Source organism: Silurus aristotelis, assembly GCF_946808225.1.
Source record: "Silurus aristotelis genome assembly, chromosome: 1".
Lineage (NCBI taxonomy): Eukaryota > Metazoa > Chordata > Actinopteri > Siluriformes > Siluridae > Silurus > Silurus aristotelis.
This window is the reverse complement of record NC_139574.1, coordinates 35661342-35683347: the sequence shown is the minus strand read 5'-3', so window position 1 is coordinate 35683347 and position 22006 is coordinate 35661342. Positions and strand designations below refer to the sequence as shown.

The 22006-nt window shown below is 38.2% G+C and overlaps 1 protein-coding gene across 1 annotated transcript; it reads right to left on the bottom strand.

Annotated features, from left to right (window-relative positions):
- Positions 1-333: 333 nt before the first annotated feature.
- On the bottom strand, positions 334-20438 carry ywhabl (tyrosine 3-monooxygenase/tryptophan 5-monooxygenase activation protein, beta polypeptide like). Its single transcript, XM_083539170.1, has 6 exons — positions 20223-20438; positions 17614-17919; positions 7915-8038; positions 3051-3214; positions 1943-2038; positions 334-1456 (listed from the first exon to the last, which is right to left on the bottom strand). Exons 2-6 carry the CDS (start codon positions 17905-17907, stop codon positions 1397-1399), a joined length of 738 nt encoding a protein of 245 aa, XP_083395296.1. The 5' UTR covers positions 17908-17919; positions 20223-20438; the 3' UTR covers positions 334-1396.
- Between the last annotated feature and the right edge of the window lie 1568 nt (positions 20439-22006).

Here is a 22006-nt window from a genome sequence, read left to right as displayed (position 1 = left end):
TCGAACTTCTAGTGGATGCTAAACTGCATTTGGTTGCTTTGTACCTGTACTATGCAATGACTATAAAGTTCTGTCTAATACACGTTTATGAATGCTTCTTTCACCTTCTTTACTCGTGTGAACTGCTATGTCTCCTGGCGAATTTTAAGAAATAGGGAAACGTTTCTTTAGCTGAAAAGTGCAGAAGCGGCTAGTCTTTAGGCCCCGCCCCCCCCGAATCGTCAGCGCGAAAGCGACCAAACTACTGAGGTTGGCACTCCGGCTACAATCCATCAGTGGTGCTTTATTGAACTTGTGCCCTTTTGACAGTGAGATTAAAGATGATGTCCAGGGTTTGACTTAACAGCTTTTAATAATGAAAAAACAAAAAAAGGCAAAAATGTTAAAATGTTAAATTATTACTGTTTATTACACATAGATGAAATGACACCCCCTCCCTCCCTCCCTCCCTCCCTCCCTCGAATAACATGTACGCTTGGTGTTTCATGTGAAAATAGCAAAAGACATGAAAACAAAAATGCTAGCCGGCCCAACAAGAAACAACCCCCCCACTAACTACTTCATAGCCACATGCAGTTCAGGCAAGTATCAAAAATTATCAAAGAAAATAATAATAATAATAATTATTATAATAATAATAATTAAACGAAACAGAACAAAATAGTAACGGTTTGACGCACGTAGGAACGCTTGATGCTTGTGCAGTCTCACTGTATCGCTATCAAGCTTATGTGCTCTTTGATCTTAGGGGTCCTTTCTACCTCGTACATGTTAAGAGCAGAGAAAAGAAAAGGGAAATATGAAGGTCATCCGCAAACACAGCAAGGAAAGAAAAAAAAAATGCAAAACTTGACGATGACGTTTTTTTTTTATCATTATGTTCTCGTTTATGAATGCGTGAAGCAGACCTTATCTCCTTATATTACCTACATGATGACGGTGACGTTGGTGATGTAGATGATGCCACTTAGGGACGGTTGTATTTTTTTTTCCTTTTTTTTTTTTTTTAAAGAACGCTTATAAAAAATTGCAGCTGTGCATGAGTGTGGCAAACACTTCAACTCCGTGAATGATGGACATACAGGATATACAAATGTCTAAGACAAAACCTGGAGTTGAGAACTTGCCCTCGCCTAATGAACTCGCTAGCAGACGAGTGTCACTCCCTACCTGCTCCCTTCAACCCTTAACGACCCCCCCTTAAAATTCACCCCCCCCTTACCCCTACCTCTCCCTGGGTGGATTAATGATAGTGACGGAGAAAAGGAAGAAGGACAAAAAGAAGGAAGGAAGGAAGAAGTCAGGGAGACAGAAGCCAGATGATTTGACGGTCTCAGTGTGGATGGGATGATGAAAGCCAGATGTAAGGGGAAGCATAGACGCAGAGGGGGGGGGATCAGTTTTCTCTTCCTTCCTCGGTGTCCTCGGCATCGCCCTGGTTGTCTGAGGTCCACAGCTGATGAGGTGAGACGAAAAAAAAACAACAACAACAATAATAATAATTAGCACCAAGATCAAAAGCCCTGCACGCTTGGTGTGTATCTGCATATCCACCACAGCACCTGTGGCTTTATAGGAGGTAGTTGAAAAAAAGTTTTTGGGCTCAGGATCATTGTAATAGAGATCAATCAGTGGTTGACTCATTGATATCAATCTATTAATAAATTTGGTGTTGCTAATAGTAACAGTCTTTTTCACATAAATTGAGTTCATTAAAAAAAGAGTCTTGTGACAAAAATGATAACAGGAACGTTATCGCCATAATAAATCATAGTTCTTTAGATACTTAAGTACATTTGAAGGCAAATACTTTTGTTCAAGTGAAAGTTTAAAGGGAGCCCTTTTACTTGAGTCATATTTTCCCTACTGTATCTCTAGTACATGGGGTGTGGTGGTGGTGGTGGTGGTGGTGGTGGGGGGAATCGTTTGGTGAGAGACTTACTGTCAGGTTGTCTCGCAGCAGCTGCATGATCAGTGTGCTGTCTTTGTAGGATTCTTCGTTGAGCGAATCGAGTTCTGCGATGGCCTCGTCGAAAGCCTAAGAGGAAACGGAGGAAGAGAAAAAAAAGCGAGGCAGAGCGCTTAACTCAATGAAAACTCAATGTGCCAAATGACTTTGAATGGGTTTTTTTCCTTTATTTAAGCGTCTCATAATCTCCTGCTATACAACTCTGACCACGACCCTGCTGAACACCTTTGGGATAAATTTGAACACTGACTGCACTAGAGGTCGATACATAGTGGATTTTACTGGTAGCTAGGTTGGATCGTACTCACAGATAACCGATTAACCGAACGATATTGGAAAAAACAGTACTGAACTTTATTTAAAAAAATTATTACAAAAATTTAAAAAAGCACTGCATCATGAAATAAATCAAATTAAGATGAATATATAATAAATTTTATTATATAATTAAACACAGCGCTCTCCATGCAGCACGCAGCCTCGCGTGTAAAAACAAACAGCACGCTACCAGGAAAAACTATTGATATGGACTATCGGTGCTGGTTAATCGGCAAAACCCATGTATCGTCGACCTCCTGACTGCACCCCAGTCCCATTGACCTACATCAGTACCTGCTTTTACTAACACCCTTGTGGCTGAATGAGCACAAATCTCCACAAGCACACTCCCGAATCTAGTGGAGCATCTTCCCAAAGAAGTGAAGGATATAAGAGCAAATGGGGACTAAACGTTGAAGATGTTAAAAAAAGCACATCACAAAGCTTTTGGCCATATAATCTTTTATATCGTGTATTGAGTGGGTTTTGTGATTTGTTTTTGATTTTATTGCATGTGTTTTCAGAAAGCCTGCTGTATGAATTAGGATATGATGCAGAAATAAAAGTCCACCTCTACAGCAAGCAAATGCAACACCTGTGAAGACGAGGTGTGAGAAACACACGTGTCCCTTTCACAAGGCGACTAGGTGATATGTACTTTTGGTTTTTCCTCGTGAGAAAAAAAATAATAATAATAATAATAACGCATGGCCTCTTGGGGCTTTTGTAAAGCGGACAATGAACATGTGGTGTTTTTGTGTACCGTTTTGGCCAGTTTGCAGGCCTGCTCAGGAGAGTTTAGGATTTCATAGTAGAAGACGGAGAAGTTAAGTGCCAAGCCCAGACGGATCGGGTGTGTGGGCTGCATTTCGGCCTTGCTGATCTCAAACGCATCCCGGTAGGCTTCTTGTGAGCTGCTGATGATAGCTGGGTATTGGTGAAGGGAAAAAACAAACAAACAAACAAACAAAAAAACAATTAGATCAAGAAATGAATTGAAGTAAATGCACAATGACTTAAAAAGTAGGAACTTCACTTTCGACATGATGTACAGACAGTTTCAAATATTCTATCTACTTCAGTGGCAGCACCCTAGCTTTCTCGAGCACACTGGACGTAATCTTGAGATCATACTCATCATCAACATTCCAACAAAACACTAAAAGAACATTCCAAGGCGCTGCAACCATCCCACCCTCCCCTGTCGGTGTGTATTCTGTATATGACACTGAGAAAAAGAAAAGAAAACCTTTTAAGGGAAAACAAAGACAACGAATCCTGTACATGATGCAGTTTTAACGAGAATAGTCTCCTGCTTCAAGTCTGTTCTATTTGTAGTTTTCTTAAACTTCTAAAGTCTTTAATAAATAAATTAATAAATGAATTAATAAAAACCGCTACTGAAATGACTTTATCTAACCTTTTTTTTTTTTTTATATTGGAAGACATTACAAAATAAGCTCAGGTGTACGCGTGTGCTTTTCTGAATGTCAATCTGAATGGAATTTATTTCCAACTATACACATTCTTTATCAGAATGGTGGCAAGTCGGGGCAAACATCTGGATTCAAGTTCCAAGTTGATTACTGATGCTGTTTATATCGACTCTTTTCGTTACGACGCTCGTATAGGAAACATTAAACGAGATTGTTATAAACTGCAGAGGAAGGAATCGATAAGCTTCAAATACACAATATGGATAAAAGTATTGGGACACTTTTCCAGCTATGTGTGCTTTCCCCCCAAACCCTTACCACAAATCTATAGGATGTCTTTGAATGCAAAAGCAGCAAATATTCCTTTCACTTGAACTAGTAGACCCAGACCTGTTGCAGCATGACAATGCCCCTGTGCACAAAGCCAGCTCCATGAAGATACACGGGTTGGCTTTACATGGGCTGGAGTGGAAGACTTAAGTGGCCTGCTATAGAGTTCTGACCTCAACCCTACTGATCATTAGGAGTTGGAATGCTGACTGCACCAAACACCTCTTCACCTCACCTACATCAGTAACTGAAGGGATGCATGAACCCTTGTAGATGCATGAAGACAATCTCCCAGTAAACTGGGACAAAAAGTGGAACGTAATGTTCAAAAAGCACATGCAGATCTTTGTCGCATATAGTGTATATGACAGCCAACATTTATTTTACTAATATGATCCGATTTGTGTATAACTTATTAGGGCAATTTGTTGTTATTTATTACTAATACTAGCGTGCTGAGAGGGCTTCTCTTTCCTACCGTTATTCGAACGAAGTAAGGCTGCATCTACACTAATCCAGTTTCGTCTAAAAACTGCGTCCGTACTATCGTTTTCAATCGTTTCCCAAACGTTGCTCGTCCACACTGAAACGTCTGAAAACACTCATGTCCCTGTACTGTATGTAAATAAAACGTGTATTTACTTTTTGCAGCTTAATGTAGATGGAAGTTCGAAATGGAGAGAAAAATATGCATTTTTAAACGAAAATATATTAGTGTGGACATAGAACATTTTATGTAGAGGTTGATTGCTAGTGGATTTTACAAATATCGATAGCTGGGTTTGGATCATTGCCAATTAAATCAACCGCTAGTTTTTAAAATGGATATTCGCAAAAAAAAATAAAAAATATTCAAAAAGAAGAACACTCCATGTAAAATATTCAAAATATTGAACTTCATTACAAAAATTAAAACAAAAAAAAAGTACTGAATCATAGAAATATGCTGAAGGAATTAAATATGAACATATTCATTTATAAATGTAATTATATAACTAATAAATAATAATATAGCGCTCTCTGAGCAGCACGCGGTCTCAAGTTAGAATGTACAAAAAAAACCGTGTCTGTGATTCACCTCTAGAGGCCGCTCTTGTAATACCAGCAGACCGGAAGCTGGAAAAACTATCATTATGGATTTTTGCCAATAACTCCAGCAATCAACTATCAGTGCCGATTCATGGACAAAACCGGTGAATCGGTTGCCCACAAAAGTTTTTTTTTGTGCTATAGTGATGGAACCGATCTAATAATAATAACATTTTGATATCTAAAACCTGCCCAAACACAGACCTGCGAAATATAGTATTCTGTAACAACAGGAAAATGAACTCTATATTTATATTTTATTTCAATTCTTGATATATTGACTAGTTTAGATTGTTTTTTTTAATAATTTATTATACTGATTGCATTTACGATGCAATAGATATTGGTGGGAAAGTGTTCGGTGAAGTGCTTGAGTAAAATATATATTTTTATTTTGAATAAAATAATAAAAATGGATGGGAAAAGAAATTGAAAGAAATGGAACAGTGGTATCACTGCTTTTGTCTGCGCAGAATGCAACATTAGAGAGAGAAAAAAACAAAACAAAAAAAAAATACATATATTCTACACCAGTAAAATGCTATTCAGCAAACCATGGACTGGGTATTTCTCATAAACTTGCACAAATAGGACAAAACGTTTTCGAAAAGCCTTCTGAGGTTCGCAATCTATCTGATAACCCGGATATAGCGCGAATGAAAGAATGAAAGAAAGTGCTCATTATTCCTCGTTCAGACGAATACAATCGACGGCCTGTTTCATAAATGAATTAAATAACCAGCAGAACTTGCTCTATTCTCAGATGAATCAGTGGTATTTGCACTGGCTCATCAGATGACATCCGAAACCCAACACAAAGTTACAAGCGATTCAACAGCAACGTGTTATTTTTGGTACAAACTTTATACTTAAAAAAAATAAAATAATAATAATAATAATAAGCCTGACTGCAGTAGCAATTCAGACTCGTGCTTGTTTCTAGACCGAGAAGAATCAGTTAAATCTATATTTCAGGCCGCGACTGCTTGGACTGAGAAGCGCAGAAAGCCACTTGATAAAATGAAAGGCCGTGCTCATTTGAATGTTCTCGTTGCTTCACTGCCATGTGATGTCCCATAAACTTCCTGGCACAGGAAGGCAGTTAGTCTGTGACTCTTTATTCTCACAAAAAAAAGAAAAAAAAGGGGGATGATTCAAAATGATTCATCCTGCTGAACTACTGGAAGCAGAGAACTGGAATCGTTCTTGTTCTCGTGCACCAAAAGCCTTACATGTATACATAAAAATACACAGATATGTACACACATTAATGCACACATACACACATATACATACACAGTGCCTTTGGTATCCCTGGAAATTATGAGCAGTAGTGCTGCTGTGCGATTGTAGAACCCCCTCCCCAAAAAAAACCAAAAAAACACCACATTACCAGATTACAGATTAGCTGAGTTGCAGCAGGAAAACTTGTGTTTTAATGAATAGGTTTTAAACACTTCCTAAAACCTCCGGGGCCTCGTCACTTCCTCAGCTTTGCCCACGAGTGAACCGTTCAAGCAAAAGGAAATGGTTGCACAGTGGAAACCACAATGCCCTAAGGTAAGTGTGTGTTTAGTTCAAGCACATCCATGGCTTCCGAACTCCTTTGCTGACATGATGTCATTTACAAAACTATTTTAAATGAATAAATAAATAAATAAATAAATAAATAAATAAATAAATAAATAAATAAATAAATAAACAAAAACTTTGATCCAGCATCCTGTTCTTAAGGCTACGCTACTGCTTAACGCTCGCGCCCGCAATTCTGCAGGACGGAAAAAATGAGACGGGTGTGGCGCAGTACCGGATGACTAATGCGCCTTTTCAAGACGGGCTTCAAAGGAACAAACAAAAAAAACGTCACCCTGAGTTTGCCGAAACCCTTTTTTTGTTGCTTTTTTTTTTAATGCACACTGATATAGATTATGACTGTGATTAAACGCTGGCCCTCTGCTTTCAAACTTAGCCTCCTGTTCAGTGAATAAGACACTGGAAGAAGTGAGAGATTAGATTTGGGAAATTCTGGGCTTGTTCAAGATTGCTAACTTTCCATGGGAACTAAAGGGAATATAGGGGAATTAGCAGGAATTAAAGGGAATAAACTGGGAATTTACAAAATTGCAGGTGTCAGTCTATATCAGGGAACTTAAATATTGTTAAGAATAGAAAAAAAAAATCTTGCGGGATAATCGTGGTTTAAACAACCAGATTGAATGCAATCCAGCTGGATTTCTACCCTGCACATTCATTAATTGCATGCACCCTACATGCGATGTTCCCCCATAACGTACCACAGATCATTTCCTAAATTCTGCACATAAAATAATGTAAACAAAAAAATGTCCATCTTGCTGAGAATTACGCAAGTTACAGAAATATTACATAAATATTACCCCAAAACCTGCTATATGTAAGCTATTTAGCAACAAAACTTAACAATTCAATCAAAAATGCCATTTAAAAAAAAATCTGTATTAGTTGGCATGCATGTCAGCTTGTGACCAAAAAACTAATGTTTATATATATATATATATGTTTGTATATTAGTCAGTTTATATATATTTCCGTACGTTCCTAACGAACTCCTATAAATTCCCATAAATTCCTTTTAATTCCAATGAAATTCCCAGAAATATGGGGTCAATTTCGAACTTGGAATATTTCCCAAATTTATTTCCAGATTTCAAGATGAAGCTCTCATGGAAAGTTTCTGACCCTGTGCAACCCTATGAGCGAGTGAGTCAGTGAGTGTTTAAAGGAGTTGCTTACAGCTTTTGTCTTCTCCCACGGCTACCTCGGCTAAGTAGCGGAAGTAATCGCCTTTCATTTTCAGGTAGAAGACTTTGCTTTCGGCTGGGGTCGCCTTCGGGATCAGATATTTGTCCAGAAGAACCTGAGAGAGAGAAGCAGAGGGAAGAAGAGGAGAATAATAAGACCTATGCAAAAATGCACACACATCTCTCCCATGTTGTCAGTATGTTAGCTATGACACCCCCCCCCTCCTTCAAATTAAATAAATAAATAAAATACACATGGTATAAGGGATTTTAATTTTTCCATGTTTTACAGATTAACAATCCAAATGTCTTTAAAAAAAAAAAAATATATATATATATATATATATATATATATATATATATTTATTTAGTTTTTTACCTTATTTTTTACTAAACAGGGCAAGCAAACCAATTTCTCTGTTCATGAAAAAAAAAGTTTTAGCAATTTCTTTTTAAACAAAAACTACAAAATGCATAAACTAAAATGATACAAATAAATGTTTTTAAATGGACAACGAATACTTAAACATATTTAAACGCTGTATATATGATCTGAGTTGGATTTATACTTAAGAAAAAAAGAATTGATTACAACCTATTTTCTTCAACATGTTTTGGGTTTGATTGCTCTACTGTCTGCGTGTGAATGAGTAGTTCAGGAATGGTGGGATGTTGGATATAATCTTTCTGCAGTTGTGACTTCAGTAATGTCAGTGATGTTTTTCCACAAACTAATTCATCAAGTTTCCTTTAATAAATTTTGCGTTCACCATATTTTCCTGAAGATGCGGCTCTACCTCTGCCATGTTAATCTGTATTCTATGTGACTCTCGGGGACACGCCTCGGTCTCTGTAGGGTTGTTATACGTCATGTTCACGTAGCAGCAGCGGTGCTGAGAGGACGCGCTTGAGAAACCAATCAACATAGAAAATATTGTTAGAATAATAAATAGTAAAATTATAGCCTATCTATTAATAAAAATACATTGTTATTTTTTGATGCAAATGAAGCTCTCAATCTCACTGTCGCTTGCTTGCGACAATCTACAAACCGAACGCTTGATAACAAGACCGTAGTCCCAAATGTTTTACTTTCCTGCCCGAATTTGTGGACAAGGATGAAGGTGGCATTTTTCCTACTCCATGGAAATGGTTTCTCCCTTTGCCCTCTACACTAGTTTAAAGGTTTAGTTTGGACAAACCTTTATGCAAAGTAGGTCTCGGAAAACCTTACAACTAAAGAGAACGACACTGTGGATGCTGGTTTTAATATATTTTTGGTAATCTCAAATTCTGTTGCCTGATGCCAATAATAATAATTAAAAAAATTCAAGCTGTAGACAGGCAGTCTATAATTATTGATCAGGCAAAGAAAACGAAGTAAGTGTAGAAAAACAATCGCAATAATACTGTATTATTACTATATTATTACTATTACGACTATATGCTCCTCAGCGGCTGGGAAGCGAAGAGCCTTCATAAATGAACGAATACATTTGTGGTTATGACGTATCAGGATTGGGTTGGCAAAGGGGCAGAACATTTCTGGAAACTTTTCAGAATCTTTCTTCTCCTTCATCTGGGGAATTTGGGGAAATATTCCAAGTTGAAAACTTGGAAATTTGGTTAAATGTGTATAAATGATATCATATACAATATAAAGATTTATTTAGGTCATAAGCTGACATGCATGCAAACTTATACAGACTTACAACATTTTTTGCTTTGATTTAGTTGTTAGTAGAATTTGGTTGCACAATAACTTACACAGCTATTTTTCAAACATAAATGTATGTAATATTTATGTAATTTACATGAATAATCGTCAAGATGGACACTTTTTTTCTCATTATTTTTGTGTGTGCAGGATTCATGCACAGTGCACGTAAGGGGGTGTGGCATGTGTGCATGTGTCTGATGAATGTGCAGGGTAGAAACTGAAACTGCTTTAAATCTGGTTGTTTAACTATGTTTAAGTTGCCTGTTATCGGCTGACATGCAATTCTGAAAATTCACAGTTTATTTCCGTTAATTCCCATATCTTCTCATTAATTCCCATAGTCTTCAAAATACCTGGAGATTTGGAACCTTAATCACGATTGGCCTTTTCACCCTTCATGCACAGTCAAGCATGTGCAAGTGTGAATCATTTCCACTGCCAGACTCTACCACATATCATGAGCTTAACAAAATATAAGCATCTGGATGTATTGCTTTATTGGTGACTTGCGTCTGAGTGCACAAGCCCTCACTGGAGTGCTTCTAAAAACTATGTCCTTCCAACCGAGAAATACATTGAAAATGTGCAACTGTCTGCTCTTGAACTTGGCATTAGGTTCAATCTTGCCAGAGTTTATACTGTGACTTGACATTCAGCCCTTGCCACAAGTTAATCAGTAAATTATTGTTTACTCAAAGTTCACTGAAACTCTTAACAATTACACTAGCACATATGAGACCATATGAGACGGCTCGTGTTTCAGATATGCACCATCAAACTGTAAAAATAAAATAAAAGCAAGTTAATAAACTACGTAATAAACTAAACGGCTTGTGTGGAGACCACGGCCCTGCCCACCTGTGTACTTTTCAATTCAATTCAAATCAATTCAATTCATTTTTATTTGTATAGCGCTTTTAACAACGAACATTGTCTCAAAGCAGCTTTACACAGATAATGTGGTGATTAAACGTAAATATGTTCTTTGTAAGTATGTTTGTCCCTGATGAGCAACTGTGGCAAGGAAAAACTCCCCGAGATGGCATAAGGAAGAAACCTTGAGAGGAACCAGACTCAAGAGGGAACACATCCTCATCTGGGTTGCACCAGAACCCATCCTCATCTGGGTTGCACCAGAACCCATCTTCATCTGGGTTTGCCTCACAAGGCCGAGTCGCAAGACAATCGAAGTAAAGGGAAAGTAATCATTACGAGAAGCAAACGTGGATTCCACTTCTTCGCTTGTTTTAGCTAATAAATAAATAAATAAATAAATAAATAAAAAAACGGAAAAGCATATATAATATATCAGACCATCAAGGAGTAAAAAAACTGAAAGGAGTGGCCGAAAAAGGGGAGGTTGAAAACTGATAGATTAGATAGATTAGATAGATAGATAGATGGATGGATGGATGGATGGATAGATAGATAGATAGATAGATAGATAGATAGATAGATAGATGGATGGATGGATGGATGGATGGATGGATGGATGGATGGATGGATGGATGGATGGATGGATGGATGGATGGATATATAGATGGATGGATGGATGGATGGATGGATGGATGGATGGATGGATAGATAGATAGATAGATAGATAGATAGATAGATAGATAGATAGATAGATAGATAGATAGATAGATAGATAGATAGATAGAAATGTTATCTACAAGGCGGTAGAAAAAACTTTCGGAAACTAGTTTTGTAACAGTTCAACAGATGGCAGCACAAGGCTGCACACAAAGTCACAGGAAGCACCGACCTTCATAAGTCAGCATGCCAAAAGGCATCATCTGGTGTATATCGGGAGCTGCGCAACCGGTGTTATTCTGACAGCGTGCGTTATCACGTCTGCGATTTCATCATGGACAGCAAGTTAGAACAAAGAGTGTGACGATGTGAGTTTCATGATCATCATGATCTTACTACTGCACACTCGCCAGATTTCGCTCCTGCGGACTTATCAACTCTACCCGAAGACAAATCCTGACAATTTCACATATCGAGGGAGTGAATGAATAAAGGATGGAAGGAATGAAGACATTTGCTAAAGTCTGCTAAAATAAGAACATATCTTTAGAAAATTAAATATTAAATGTAAAACACACACAAACACACACACACACACACACACACACAGGTGTGTATTACCCAAATGGGTTTTAACAAATGTGAACGATTTTATTTTTTTCATTTATTTTATTAATCAATTTTAGAGCTGCAACAACTAATTGATAAAATCGATAATGAAATTAGTTGTCAACAAATGGCGTTATCTATTACTTGGGCTGCTTAAGTTACGTAAGATAACGTGACGGTGAGATAACGCAGCCGCTTGGGAAATGGCGGACAGTACAGGATCAACCAGCAGCAGGAACAAGTGTGCATCCCAAGTCATCTAAGGCATGGGAGCATTTTATATTAAACACAACAAAGAAAACTGTAACCTACAAGTTATAAAAGCGGAGCTTGTGTGGGATAGAAGTGATGCAAGAGTACATGAAAAGAAAACACGCTGGAGTCACGGGTGATGGCGAAACATCAGCACTATTATAAAAAAAACTGTATAATCCTCATGTGAAAATGGTGTAGTTTAATGAAGTGCTATTGTATTTAATTAAAACTGTGCGAACAAACATTAAATCTAAAAGCAGCAAATAACAGCAGCAGTAAACGAGTACATTTTTACTTACTGTTGTGGTTTTAGCGAATGCTTATGCATTTGTACACCAACGCATATTTTAGTTCGCTGCGTTTCTCCGTTCCATTCTCTTTTTATAGTATATTTCTACCACAACAGTAACATCTGTTTTCCAACGTGATGTACTGCGACTTTACCAAATTTAAATGCTTGTTTTTTTTATGTGTGTATATTTAATTTATGCATAAGTTATTTAATTATTATACAAAATGTAATTAATTATATATTCTAAATCAGGGGTCACCGGGTTGCAGGCACCAGGGGTCACCACGTTGCGGGCACCAGGTTGCCCGCAAGGACCACATGAGTCGCCCACAGGCCTTTTCTAAATAATAGTTCACCATAGCGCCAGTGAGCTGCATCACATTTTTTAAATCACACTTGCATTGGTGTGAATTTGAAAATGACAATATTAAAATATAGATGACTAGATACAGATGAATATCGTTAATTATTAATAATAACATATAATTAAAGATTAATTGAGCAAATTTGTTATTTTAGAAGTGTGTATCAAACTGGTAGCCTTTCACAATTATCAGTACCCAAGAAGTAGCTCTCAGTTTTAAAAAGGTTGGTGACCCCTGATTTAGATGCTTATATTTGCACAAATGAACAAAATGTGTATTTAAAATTTTTTTTTTTTTACAAAAATTGTCAAAACAAAGTTGTATTATATTTTATATAAATTTTTTAAGCATGGTTGTCAACTTGCTATCTGCAAAATACAATACAAATTTACACAAATTACTTCCTCATAAGATTTATTTTCTGTATCGTACATCGAATCGTCATTGTAAGATTGAAAAATCTTAAGTGGAACCATCATAACTCGGAGACAGTGTATAGTTATAATAAGCAAAACATTAAATAATAAAAAAATATATATGTATCCGATAATCAAAATAATCGATATTTGCAGCCCTAATCAATTTAATTTGTGCCAATTTAATTGATGAAAATGTTCATAATAATAAACTGCGTTAATAAAAAAACGACAAGCAGTTTAATGTTTTGTATTTCTCCCCCCCAACCGTACCGAAATTGAACAGACCCGTGAATTTTGTACACCGCTAGTAAGGAGTGTTATTTATAATAACAATAATAATTAAAATAATAAATTGTGATCATGTAACGTGTAATAATCTTCAGGCCCTGAACTCGGTGCTTCGGAAACAAAGCATTTAACCCAGTGGTCCCCAACCCCCGGGTCAGTTGGTACCGGGCCACACATAAAGAATACATAACTTACACTATTTCCGTTTTATTTATTATCTGATTTTGTCGTGACAGGTTTTACTGGCGGAGCTATTGCTATTTTTATTTTTATATTTTGTGTATTGTCTTGCACTGTCTTGTGTTGTCTTTTGCACTGTTTGCACCAGTTGCACACATGCACTTTATGTGGAGAGGATCTTAGTTCCTGGCCCTGTGTTCTTCTGTTCTGTGACTGTTGTTTTATGTAGCACTTGGGTTCAGGAGGAACGTTGTTTCATTTCACTGTGTACTGCATCAGCTATATATGGTTGAAATAACAATAAAAGCTTCCTGACTTGACTTGACTTGATTCTGAACGTTTTTATTTAGGAAAATTACCGGATTCTCCCTGCCACATCTGTCTATGACTCACTCTTGATGCGTGTCATAATGTTTGCCTCGCTCACATGTCCTACCTCCATCCTCTACCTTCTTAAAGGGGCTGCTCCGCCCGCTACACATAGTACATTACCACTGAACTGAAACCCCTAAGCAAGCAAAATGAACAAAAACCAACACAGTGGATTCATGTTTATTATTATATTTAGAAAATACCAGTTTTTATGCCAGCCGATCATTTTATTTTGTTGTATTTATCCACCACACCTTAAAGGCCGGTCCGTGAAAATTATGTCTGACATTAAACCGGTCCATGGCGCAAAAATGACTGGGGACTGCTGATTTAACCCACTGCAGCACAGGAATCTTCCCTATATTTTACAATTACTTCCCGACCTTTAGGGCTTCATCAACACCTGACACCCAGTCACATCAGTGAGAGATTCAACCTCTCAAAATGTATTAAACACTGTGTGTGTGTGTGTGTGTGTGTGTGTGTGTGTGTGTGTGTGTGTGTGTGTGTGTGTCAACCAGCTGCTTAAAGTCTATTTGTTTGATTCAATTATACCTGCCTATAAAATATCAAACAACTGACCTGACTATGACGGAGAAATATACACATGGGTATTCAATTAGCAAGCGCTGCTCAAGTGCTTCACAGTGCTAATTATCTCTCAGCCGGTGAGCTCACGCGCTTATATTCATACATTCACGATTTCTTTTCGTCAAGAAGGCGACAACATGTCAGTGGAATAAATGCGAACGATTATCCTGACAGGAAAAACCTGACAGCAGCAGGCAAAAAGCCTTTAACAATTTTACATCATAAGGATGGAAACACACACACACACACACACACACACACACACACACACACACACACACACACACACATATATATATATATATATATATATACATGTAAGCAACTGTATGTATTAGAAAAGAATCCTAAACTGCTCCGTCTGTATCCAACCTTCATTTATTTACATGTTATTTGTATTGTGATGAAAGGTGCTGAGCAGAAAGGGAGCAGGTTGTAGCGTGAACGTTGCTATAACGACAAGGGAAACTGTAAGTCCAGGCAGTGTGTTCAGCTTTTTCATTTTGTGTCTGTCATGAGGTTATTATTCACCACAGTAAAACTCCATCTACATGTTTATTACTGACAGACAGGAGGCACATTTGTGTGGCACACACCGAGGTTGCTTAGCATTTTATATACGCAGACTATTCTGGTATAAGGAGGGTCTGATTGTTGAAAACGACAGTAAAAATGCCTTCACTCATGTTCTAATATCCGAGCTCTGTCTGGGAAACTGAAGTGAAGTTAATTGGGATCTGCCTCATCATGTTAGATGCCACTGCTACTCATCCAGGCAATAAATCAATAATCATTCGTTAAACTAATACGGGCCATTTTAACACCACGATGGGTCAACTGACACACACGGGAAGAATCGCATGATTTCTTAAAACTGAATCAAGATCAAACCTTTCGAATGGTAATTATTCTAATATATAATCAATGATTCATAGAATTGTTTTTCAGGAGAAGATTCTGATTGGAGTCTATGAGTGTTTATTCTAGACTGAGTCGTGACTCAACTGAGGGCAACATTAATGCGTTAGGGAAAGAAAAAAAATCTGAGGTACAATATTGCATATTGCTGTTTGTAGATGTGGGAGAATGAAATTTTCCTTTCACCCAAACCTGTCTCTGTGCACAAAGCCAGCTCCATGAAGATATGCTTTACATAGCTAGGAGTAGAAGATCTGCTATAGAACATGATGAATTGGAACACTGACTGCACCCCAGGACCTCCTTTACCTACATCAGTACCTGACTAATGAGCACAATCCAAAATCTAGAGGAACATTGGGTTGGGCTCAGAGCTCTTTAGAAAGTCATTCAAGATTTTCCACACCAACCCTGGGCTTTGTGGACAGGAGCCTTGTCTTGCTCGAGCAGGTGTGTGTCTCCTAGTTCTTTGAAGTGAAGGGAAAATTCCATGATGCCGACCCAAAGACATCCTGTATAACTGTGTGCCTCCAACTTGGTGGTAACAGTTTGTGGAAGAACCACATATGGCTTGAAAACCAGACCCTATACTGGTCCATATTGGCAAAACAATTTTTTTTTTTTTTCCTTTTCCAGAATCCAGCTGCAATATATTTTTGAGATTGGCTTTTTTCTCCATTGTTCCTAACAATCATGACAAATTATTTTCTTACAGAAGCAAGATGATTTGCCTTCACACAAACAAATGAGGATAAACTGGATTGAGGGATCTCTGGAATGGATGCTTACTAGCTGTTTCTCACCACTTTTTTTTTTAAACTGCTCACTAATCAGAGGGTTATGAGTTCAAATCTCAGCACTTAATAAATGAGATGACCGCAAGTCAGGTCTTTTAAAAGCGATGACTGTCGGATCAATAGGATTCGACTCACACTATACAATTGATTGGCGAAACAATTCAATCAGTCAAAAACTGAGAAATACAAATAAAACCGTCATCACTGGTTCAAAACATCTGCAACTGGGGCACACAGGGTTCAAATCGAGATTTTAAACCTTAAAATCCTCTTAATTACCGCAGCCAATGACCAAGACCTGCAAGTCAATATGTACAACACCGTCCACCGAAAAGAATAAACACACATACACATACATATCATTTTCATTATCGTACTTTCATAACCTGTGTTCACGTGCACGGACCTTTCCTGAGGGTTAAGGACACTTGGGTCTGGGACAAATGGGATCGAGGCTAATCTGGTAGGCTTGTCTGAAGAATTTCTGAGCTCATACCTTAGGAAGATTATCACCTTCCATCACTGGTAGCCTGATGCACTGCCACCTGCCCATTCTTAGGGACGATCACAGAGGATGATGGAAATGATCACATCTCAAAGGGCTTTATTCATCTTCAACCACAGCAACTAGCCAGAAGCCATTTTTATTTGTATTTTTTTTATAAATAAGAAAACCATACATTGCACATTTTAAATCCATTTATCAGTGCAAGAATTACTTTACACCGGAAAGACCGTCTCTCTCTCTCTTTGGGAGATAAGAAAAATAATAATAATAATAATCAAAAGAAAAAAGGAGAAGAACAAACCTCTTTGCATGAATGTTCTATCGATCTCTCTTTATTGAAAGCTCTCGCATGTCAGTGACTACACATTTCCCTCTCTCATTCCGCTTAGGTTTTTTAATAGTACTAAAAAAAAAGAAGCTTAAAATACACATTTACTTTTCCTGGTCAGATCTCAAGGCATTCAGACCAATCGGATGAAAGTGATCAGTGATTTACCGTAATACTGATCATAAATTATCGTCATCATCATATTGAAATTGCCTCCTGTTAACCGGGTTTAATTGGTCAGCTAGAAAGCTTTGTACATTTGGACATTGTACATTTCTATTTATTTCATACATATCTTTTATCTTTATCTCCTTTTTCTTTTTTACAGAATTCTTTTTAACAATATATGACAAAATGTTGAGCAGGAATTTGGATGTAATTATTTAGCATCGCCGCTGGTACGTCTTGAAACACGGGCGACAACATGAAGGTTACCGCTATAAAGTTCAAGCACATTATATTCTCTAAATACCATTTATAATCAATAGCCTGGGCGAGGAAACGGTCGGCCCTTACCAGCACGTCGTTGCAGATCTCCTTCAGCTCCTTCTCGATCTTCTCACGATACTCCTTGGCCATCTGCTGCTTCTTCTCGCTTCCTTCGGTCTTTTGCTCAATGCTGGAGACCACCCTCCAGGAGGAGCGGCGTGCGCCCACGACGTTCTTGTAGGCCACCGAGAGCAGGTTGCGCTCCTCGTTCGAAAGCTCGGCGCCGCCCTCCGTCACTGCCTTCATGGCGGCTGCCATGTCGTCATAGCGCTCGGCCTGCTCGGCAAGCTTGGCCTTCTGCACTAGTTCACCTGTATCCATGGCTGCTCAGAGCTAGAAGGAAAATGATGCCTGCTTATTTACATTATTAGGCACAATTATAGCATGCATATAGAAATTTGAGAGACATATTCCAAGGGAAATGATGTGATATAGGATGTGCAATATACTTTATACACTAAAATCTGCAGTGCATGGAAAGCTCAAGAACTGATCATTATATATGTATATTATTATATAACACTGAATGATATGAATGAAACCACCAGCACAGTGACGCCCAGTACACACACTCATAGATTCTGATCACATCAGAAAGGCTATGACATCATCAGTAGGTCAAAATGTTTACACTGATCCCTGTTAAACAAGCGTTTCCTCAACCTGGACTCCATAAACCCCTTCTGTACTGCACATTTTCTCATTATCTCCTAGACGCACCCTGGGCATGATCCGATACTCTGTGATGCGGCCGACTAGGACACTGGAAAAAGGATCGCTTCGGTGACGAGATTAATTTGGACTGTATCCCAAACGGGTGAGAATTCCCTACACAAGTGTCCTATATAGGAAATGAAATAATGGCTCCGGCATTAAGTTCAAAAGAAAGTCCAACAAGCCTCCAATTTGCAATAACACAAGGGTTGGACCCTTAAACCGGACCTTTCTTATTTTATGTACATCATTATTTTATATCATTCAGAATATCAACACATTCGGTGGACAAGTGGCAGAAAATAGTGTGAATATTTTAATGATTTATCATGTTGCCCTACCAATGTGTATTTGTAGATATTTAGTCGACTTGATTGCTTTGATCTGATCAGAAATTGCATCCTGTGTGAAAGGAGGGTTACTTTAAAAAAAAAAATTACAATAAATACATATTATATAAAAGCTTTTGAATTAGAATGCACAGCGTAGGTGCGCATGCGCGAAACGTCTCACTGGGTCGTTATCTAGCAACACGGAATTCACGTATTATCACACGATCCTGATTATTCATCGTCTTCTATGTTCAATTTAATAAATGTAACGTATATAAAATAAATTCTGGAATATATTGTCTCCTTTTTTTATTTATTTTTTGCCCTCCATTTTGCTCGATTTATAAAAGACGAGTCAGAGAGCCAGATAACTACGGAGCGAACGCATCAAATAACGAATCAAGCAAAATAAAAAATCAGACAAATCAAATATTAAACATTTAATAAAGGCATAAAGGAGAAATATATTAAAATTTGCAACAAATCGGCACTATTGTACGAGGGGGGGGGGGGGGGGGAATGCGGATGTGCCTTTATTCCTCACCACACCCAGTTCTCCAGTCGGCTGCTCGCTGCCTAGTCCGGTTTCTCTTTCCCTCGCTTAGCGAACACACCAAAAATATTAGAAACACGACACCGAGTTATCGACTGATTTCTATATTATAACAAGATGAATACATTTAATAAGCAGTAAATCATTAGAAGGTGAAAAGGCGCTTTATCCTGCTTAGCGGAACGTCACCGCTTTCGCATCACCCCACCACCCAATGTATTCATACGCTTTCCGTTATACAACACATCTCCATCCCCGTGTGGAAAAACAAACACAAGAACACCTATGGGGAAAAAAATCACCTTTTACATATGATACAAATAAAAATCATTATTTAAACATGTTTAACGCAATCTCAATCCAGGCCATATCAACAGGAGATTGTTCGATGTATATATCTACCTTTGTAATAATATATCTATTGAATTATTCATTTATCTATCTATCTATCTATCTGTCTATCTGTCTATCTATCTATCTATCTATCTATCTATCTATCTATCTATCTATCTATCCGTCTGTCTGTCTGTCTATCTATCTATCTATCTATCTATCTATCTATCTATCTATCTATCTATCTATCTATCTATCTATCTATCTATCTATCCATCCATCCATCCATCCATCCATCCATTCTAACTACTCGATCGCCTGCCTAGTGCTCCTTCTGTGCCGTTAATCAGGCCAATGAATGGCGATTCTGAAACCACTGCATTACGGCTCTTATCATATTTCTTTGAGGTTTTTCTATCCATCCACCCATCCATCCCGATAAACGAGTATATCTAACCATCCCAACCAATTTCAACCCCGCGCCTAAGTGGTTCGTTAGTCGGATTTTTCCCCCTTCAGCATCACCGCGGCCATCTTTAATGAACCCGGTTTAAACAAGCTAGTGACCGCTTTACACGCTTTATTTTGGAGATAAAGAAATTACGTCATTTGCTGCTCCAGGGACAATTCCCGGTCCTTGGGTTGTGTACGGAACGGTAGAGGAGCAAACGGCGGTGAAGAGATGGTTATAAAAGTGTCCTTACCTGGGATGAGAGTGACGGATGAGGATGCTGTAGCGAAGCGAAGGCTGGCTAACTGCTGCGCACAGCTGATTCTCGCGGGGGTCAGTGGCGCTCGGCACGGGGTTTCCCTCCAATCACAGACCGGCCCCAGGGGCTGAGCCGGAGCCGGGCGCCATGACGTCAGCGGTAACCAGGCAACGCCGGATTTAGCAGCCTAGGTTGGATCGAGCGGTCCAGACCGTGGTCTAATGGATCATGGCTGCTGGGTGTAGTGCAGATTCGTGGTGGAATACGTGGTGAATAACACGGCCAAGTGGAGTAAATGATGAGTTCAGTGATGTCCTGCCTGAATTAAATTACATGACACAATACACCCTTGGGCCCTTGAGCAAGGCCCTTAATCTTTCTGTATCATAGCTGATCCTGTGATCAGACCCCAGCTTTCATTCAATCTTGGATATGCGAAGAAAAGAATTTCACTGTGCTGACAAATAAAGGCTCTTCTTCTACATTTATGGCATTTGGCAGACGCCCCCTTTAACCACAGCGATTTGCAGGTATCTCGTTCATACAACTGAGCTAAGGCACCCATAAGTGGCAGCGCGGTGTGGCTGCAATTTTAACTCATGACCCTCAGATCCAAAGTTTTACGCTTCAACCGCTAAGATACCACCTCCCACAATATTACAGATAAACGCAGTAGAACAGAGCATTGCATCACAGACAGGTATCTTATACAGCCAGACTGAATGCAATAAAGCAAGAAACTCAAAGAACGCAATTCAACAAATCTCGCACACAAACCATGAAGATACACTCTGTAAAATACGACTTCAGTAAAAGTAGAAGTGTCCCGGTAAACAATGACTTGAGTAAAAGTGCCAAAAATTTTGCCTTTAAATGTACTTAAGTATCCAAAGTACTATGTATTATTCGATATGGCGATAATGTTCCTATCAACATTTTTGTCACAAGACTGATTTGCTTAATCAACTCAGTTTGTGAAAAGACTCTTAGCGTTTGCATCTATCAATAGGATAATATTAATGAATCAAACACTGATTGATATCAATTCAAATGATCATGGGCCCAAAACCTTTTTTTCAACTACTACAAAAAAAAATTGCGCAAATGAGGCTACGGGTGTTGTGGCGAGTTCGAGTCAGGAGGTTTTTTTTCAGCATTTATTCCTCTCAAAATGATCTGCTTGATGTTAAAATGACACTAAACTGTATGTACGTGATAAGTAGACAACACCAAGTGGCAATCAAACCAAGTTCAAAACAGAGCGCGTGCTCGAACCTGATTGGTGGTTTGACCAGTTAAGTTTGAAATGAAGGCAAATAGTGTGTTTTTGTGCAAATTTTGCAGGAAATAAAAATACAAAAGTATTAATGGTCCATGATAAAGCTTATAATAGCTTTCCCCATGATGGGCAGATATTTTTTTTTTTTTAAAAAGGTCTATCTCGTGAATGCCCTTAAAACCAAATCAATTTCTTCCCCTCTGTCAGCCGCTGTGGAATGAAAATACAGGTATGAAGTCGACACAAATATATTTGAGCTTGTGCAGTTTGCAAAAGATGCGGTTTCCCAGCTTTGACCAGTGCTCTCTTTGACCATTCAATTAAATGATGTGAAAATGCCAAAGTTATTGGACGCCTGCTGGATGGCTCTTGTTTTGCCAACTCAAAATCTGATTGGTTAAAGCAACAGCTTCATTGATTTGTACTTCTGATACAGGCTCCCACACTACTGAAGGTTGACAACATGTGATGTGATAACTGAAATATGATTAGACAAAAA

What these genes read in the sequence shown, in the direction of transcription:
- ywhabl (XM_083539170.1), bottom strand. Translation starts at nt 17,907, where the DNA reads ATGGATACAGGTGAACTAGTGCAGAAGGCCAAGCTTGCCGAGCAGGCC. An exon ending in CGTGGGAGAAGACAAAAGCT is followed by an intron (nt 3,215 to 7,914) that starts GTAAGCAACTCC and finishes ACCAATACCCAG; the next exon opens with CTATCATCAGCAGCTCACAA. An exon ending in CCTGCAAACTGGCCAAAACG is followed by an intron (nt 2,039 to 3,050) that starts GTACACAAAAAC and finishes GTTTCCTCTTAG; the next exon opens with GCTTTCGACGAGGCCATCGC.